Source organism: Epinephelus moara, chromosome 12 (genome assembly GCF_006386435.1).
Source record: "Epinephelus moara isolate mb chromosome 12, YSFRI_EMoa_1.0, whole genome shotgun sequence".
Lineage (NCBI taxonomy): Eukaryota > Metazoa > Chordata > Actinopteri > Perciformes > Serranidae > Epinephelus > Epinephelus moara.
Window position 1 is genome coordinate 4752279 of NC_065517.1, and position 6206 is coordinate 4758484.

General features: G+C 38.6%; 1 protein-coding gene across 1 annotated transcript; it reads right to left on the reverse strand.

Moving 5' to 3' along the window:
* Nucleotides 1-2904: 2904 nt before the first annotated feature.
* LOC126399154 (trace amine-associated receptor 1-like) lies at nucleotides 2905-3897 on the reverse strand. The gene has a single exon (XM_050058982.1). It carries the CDS (start codon nucleotides 3895-3897, stop codon nucleotides 2905-2907), a length of 993 nt encoding a protein of 330 aa, XP_049914939.1.
* Nucleotides 3898-6206: the final 2309 nt, after the last annotated feature.

The window sequence follows — 6206 nt, forward strand, 5'->3', positions numbered from 1 at the left end:
CTGGCCCGAGCCCGTGCACGTTATGTCCGGGACCGTCCCGGCCCGTCCAATTAACTGTAATTATGGGCCCGAGCCATATTTAAACCCAACATTTTTCAGTAAGCTGGCTGGTATAATTAAGAGTATTAAACCACAATTCTTGTTATTTGAATGACAGAAATATAGGATCTTAATGAATGGCGCAACATGGAAGCATGATTATGTAATAAAACAGGTGTTTATTTTAGGATCCAGGTGATGAAGAGCTGTGCGCGCACAATGTTGCAACATTGTAACTAACTTTGTTGTAACTTTATGTGTCATACAAAGTGTGGTTTAATTTGACTTTTTATAATACTGTAGCGTCTGCCAGGATGTGTAGAAAGGATGACGCAGTTATTCGGCAAACCACCGTTTATTACTGAACAGTACAGGTTACTGTTGGCAGTAACCACACCAAAACAACCAACAAAACAAGAACTTAGCTGTAACTCCAACTGTGCACTGCTGCTCTCTCCTCCAGCTCGCTCATACACACACCAGCACGCGCACTCACACAGCTATCATCCCTGTCACACTCGCACCCCGGCCGGGCCCGGTCCGATATGCCGTTTTTTTGTTGTTGTTGTTTTTTTCTGCCCAAGCTCGGGTTCGGGCAGAGACTCTAAGCTCTACTCCCTGTCCCCCCTCATGGGGCGGAAGACAGAAAGCATTTAATTGTTTAACTTTCAACCTGAACAAACCCCCTAAGTTCTTGGGCACCCCTTTTCCTCTTCCATTCATTGACTGGTAACAAAGTAAGTGGGCCTTGATAACGTTAACTGAAATCCACAAAGCAAAACAAGACTGTTTAACTTTTTCAATGTACATGTAATATGATTGAGTAGTAGTTTAACACTCTTCACTGAGTTTTATTGTTGTGATCTTTTTGTAGTGAGGCTTACGGGGTGACATCAACATTTGTGCCTTAACCACCAGTTGAAGTTAGTTCATGTTTCACAAACACAAGATCTTGCACACAAATTAACTATCCCCTGTGTCTATCCTGGTGCAACTATCCTACACAAATCATGTACACACTAGGGATGTAACGATATGGAAAATTTGATATCTCGATTATAGTGACCAAATTATCACGGTAAACGATAATATTGCGATATTTTTTTAAGCGCTGTAAAATGTCCAAAAAATAGATACATTGAAATAACTTCACAAACACATTACAGGAGCAAAGCGTATTTGTCTGGTGCATTTGAACAGTCAGCAAAATATGTAAACAATTTATATATTAATTATTTATTTATTAGCACGAGAGGAAAAATATATATAAAACAAAACAATGCAAGAGTAGAACAAAAAACATACAATATATAGAATAGATATCACAAATGTGCAGGAGAAACCAAAAAAACCCTAAGGGCAATGGTCATCATTACACAGAATAATTCACACATTAGAAGTGTGCATGTGAGTCAGAGGATTACCTGTATGACAAAAGGAGTGCATGCTCTCGGTCAAAGGTTAACACGGCAGCGTTTTATGTTGTTTCCTTGAGCTTAGGTCGAGAAAGCATAACTGGCCGTCTATATCGATTCTAGCTCGCCATACAATAACCATAATCACAGTGATTCAATCATAGTTGATCTCAGTTAGCGTTACGTTACGTCGGTTTATATTCTTTCGGCTCCGCTCAGTGTTTTCAGCTCCGTTTCGTTTTGAAACACTTAACATTAGCAACATAGCTGCTAATACGGCTATTAGCTAATCAGCTAGTATTAGCTCCTAAGTGTCTTAAACGAAAACGGAAAACCTAGTCGCCGTTTAGGAGGACAGATACGGCTCAAATGTCCCATATACGTCGAGAGTTACACATTATGACAATCTTAGTAAAACCGAAGTCCCTCACACAATAACTGACGTTTGCATAGCATAACTTGCATTGGCTGTAAAGCTGTGGATGATGGTCACAGAGATGAGCCAGAAGATTTGTAGTGTTGCTGCCCTTCGCAGCAACTTTCTTTCTGCATGTTCTACACACAGGATAGTTGTCTTCCACCAGCTGTCCCTCGGCATTCTTCAGAAACCCAAAGTATGCCCAGACCTCAGACTCTATGCGTTTAGTTGGGGGGAAAATGTCCTGAGTGCCGCTTCCGCCATGTTTTCATTGTTTGTGTTTACACATGCTACGCATTCACACAGCGCCTGCATCGCGAGACTTGAATGAGGCTGTTATTACATATCCTGATAATCCACCACAATAATGCAATTAATGTAAACATAAACGGTAATTCTTACCGTGTAAAAATTAACCGAAATTTACAGTAATATCGGTAATCGTTACATCCCTAGTACACACACACACACACACACACACACACTCACTCACTCACTCACTCACTCACACACTCACACACTTACTTTGCTTAGTAAGATCATGTTTTGTTATTATATTATGAATAAAAACTTTTTGAAAATACAAGCAGCCTATTTAATGTTACACAAGAGTGAGTGATTCCACCAACCTCTTCTCAATGTCAAAAATTCCAAAATTGTACAACCTGTACTATTTATATGGTAATTTTGGTTTTATATATATATATATATATATATATATGACATATATATGTATATATATATATATATATACATATTTTTTTTTTATTAATCAGAGTTCCAAATTAGTAACTAAGTTCATGAAGTAAGTAAGTGTTGGAATAAGCACACATGTAGATGTAAGCATAGTGTCTTTAAGCTTTTTACATGGTTGCATAAACTGACATCTCACTATAATACACCTCTGTACCTCAGTCAGTATAACACCTTAATATTCAATTGTTACTGCATGATTAAACAAAGAAAAAAAATATGCTATATTTCATCAGTACTGACTTGTATGTTGGCCATTTCAGCACTCCACAGAATATGTCAGAGCAGTTTTGTATCTGCAAAATCACCTTTAAATATTTTCCCAGAAATGATCATTCTGAAAGCTGACCTGAACCAGCTGTAAAAGAAAGCATAAATAAATGGATTGAGCATTGAATTTGACAGTGTAAGCCAGTTAAGAGTTTCAAACAGCGGAAGTGGCACTAACACATTATCCAAAAGCTGAAAAGTAAAACAGAGAAAGAAAGGAGTCCAGCACATCAGAAAAACTCCCATAACTGTTGCAAGAGTTTTGGTGGCCTTTCTCTCATTTTTACCTACAGTTGCTCCACATTTTGTGCTCTGACATGTTGTGTTCCTGATGCTGCGTGCCTGTCTCTGTGCCACAAGGAAAATCTTCAGGTAGATACAGAGCATTATGATCACTGGGAGGTAAAATGAGAAAATGGGTCCCAAAATTTGTGCAAGTAGAAGATCAATAAAACAATTATCGTCACATTTTTCATGGTTTAATCCTGGAATTAGAAAGCCAATGGCTACTAAAACAGACACACTCCAGCTGACCAGGATCATGACCACAACAACTTTAACATTTATCTTAGTTCTGTATGTCAGAGGCTGACACACTGCATAATATCTGTCTATGGAAATACAACATAAATTCAGAATGGAAGCTGTGCTCAGTGTTACATCAAAGCTATCTCTCACTTTGCAAAATAAATGTTCATAATGTAAACATGAGCTAAGAGAGAAGGCCATGCTGAGAGGAAAAACTACAACACCAACAAGCAGGTCAGCTACAGCCAGAGAGAGGATGAGAGAGTTTGTAGGAGTGTGGAGCTGTTTGAAGTAAATGATAGAGATTATTACCAGAAGGTTTCCACATACTGTGACAACAGATAATGACCCAAGGAAAATATATATTAAAACACATATTGTAGAAGGAGTGCTTGTCAGTCTGTAGGAGACATTATATATTTCATAACAGGGATGTATGTCATTCACATCAGTGCGGCTGACTTCTGGTGCCATGTTTCTTTATTCCTGTAAGAATGTCCATTAGGAATATATAATTTCCATGAGGAACCAACAACATTAATGCATGAAAGATGTATGTTTATCTTAAAATATTTTGATATTCATGAATGTTAAACTACAATGATAAATCTCTGGAATAAAATATTTTGTTTGTCGTACCTTTTAAATGCTCAAGATAGTTTGCAGTATTGATGGGTGTTCTTCATTACAGTGCCACTGTGCACACTGTTTTTATCAACCCCTATCTCATTACCATAATGAACACACTCTATTATTGTCCAGTCAGAAGTGGGACTTTTTATTGTGATGATATTAGATGCCAGAGCAACATACAGAACAATAGATGAGAATACTTTTAAAATCTCGTTTGAATCCTTTTATTTTGCCAAATGGAATGGGAAATCCTATTCACACTTTGACGTTTGAAGCACGACAGAACAAAAAAGAAGGTGGTGTCTGTGCCTTTTTCAGAGATACATTTCTTTGTAAGAAGCTATCATTTGGTGAGTTCTCATCTTTTGAATATGTCATTTGAATATGTCATTTAAAATGGAAATGAAGTTCATTATTGAAGGTCATTACAGATGATTTCAATATACACATGGATAATGTCTGTAAGAAAAATGCCACAGAACTTTCTGCCATACTTTACACATTTGATCTTTCTTAACATGTGAGAGAGCCGACGCATAATAGAGGACACACTCTAGATCTTGTCATTACTAAAGGTGTTAAGATGTCAGATGTCCCTGTGCTTGATATTGCTCTATCATGATTTCTGTGTATTTTTTGATCGCTCAGTAACTCCCAAAATTGTCCATGGATCAGCAAATGTTGAAAAAAGTACTTTAATGAGAGCACCAAAACACTTTTCATGGAAACTATCACATTTGAATCTGCCATAATTTCAAATCATGTTGATGATCTGTTGAATTCCTGCAAATGTCATTGATGCCATTGCTAGTGTTAAGGTGAAATTCATTAGTAATAAGCAAAAGGCATCATGGAGAAACACTCATTCTGTAAGGGTCCAGAAAAGGAAGTGCCAGAAAGCAGAACAAATATGGTGTAAATCAAAGCTCCACATTCACTTTGAAATCTATAAAGAAATATTATGCATTTATAATCAGACCTTGCGAAGTGCAAGGCAATATTTTTCTCTGAGAAAACAATAGAACGCACATGTATTATTTGCTACTGTAGACAGGTTAACTAGCCCTCAAGTTCCAATATCACCAGAACTCGTCTCCATCAGCAAATGTAACGAGGTTGCAGCCATTTTTAATAACAAGGTTCAAGACATCAGATGTGTGATTAACTCCTTGATGCTGAAGAATAAAGCACCATCACTGTAGTCTTCTCAAAGTAACTTGTTAGGTATGACAGAATTTAGGTCTGTCAATGACAAAACACTGGAAGAAATTGTCTCCAGTCTCAGTTCTTCCACTTGCCGACTTGATGTTTTACCCACTAGCTTCCTTAAAACTGTGCTGAGCAGCCTGGTAAAACAACTAACTGTGATAGTTACTGTCTCCCTCCAATCTGGCACTTTTCCAAAGGCTTTGAAAACTGCAGTCATCAAGCCTCTCCGAAAGAAGAACAGTCTTGATGCCACTGTACTGAACAACTATCAGCCTATTTCAAACTTACCGTTCTTAAGTGAGGTTATCGGAGGTTGTCTACCAGCAATTTAGCAACTTTCTGCTGCTGGATGTAAGTGCTGCTTTTGACAAAGTGGACCACACAGTTTGTTACAAAGACTAGAAAATTGGGTCGAACTTTATGGAACTGTCCTTAAATGGGTCAAGTCATATCTTCATGACAGGAAGTACTTTGTCTCGATCGGTAACTACTAGTCAGAGCAGATGGCTATGGCATGTGGGGTCCAACAGGGATCCATTGTGGGACCCCTCTTGTTTAAAGGGATAGTGCACCCAAAAATGAAAATTCAGCCATTATCTGCTCACCCATATGCCGACGGAGGCCCTGGTGAAGTTTTAGAGTCCTCACATCCCTTGCAGAGATCAGTCACATCCCTTGCAGAGATCAGCGGGTGGAGCGGCTAGCATACCTAATGGTAGACGGCGCCCCAGAGTAACGTCCAAGAACACTAAATTGAATCCACAGAGTACCTCCATACTGCTCATCCATAGTGATCCAAGTGTCCTGAAGCCGCGACATAAAAAGTTGTTTCGAAAAACGTCATATGAACTCTGTTTTTAGCCTCACTGTAGCCTGTAGCTCTGACTGCTTCTCTGTACTCCGCGCTCACGTGTGCGCGCGCTCAGGGTGATCGGTGATCT

What these genes read in the sequence shown, in the direction of transcription:
- LOC126399154 (XM_050058982.1), bottom strand. Translation starts at nt 3,897, where the DNA reads ATGGCACCAGAAGTCAGCCGCACTGATGTGAATGACATACATCCCTGT.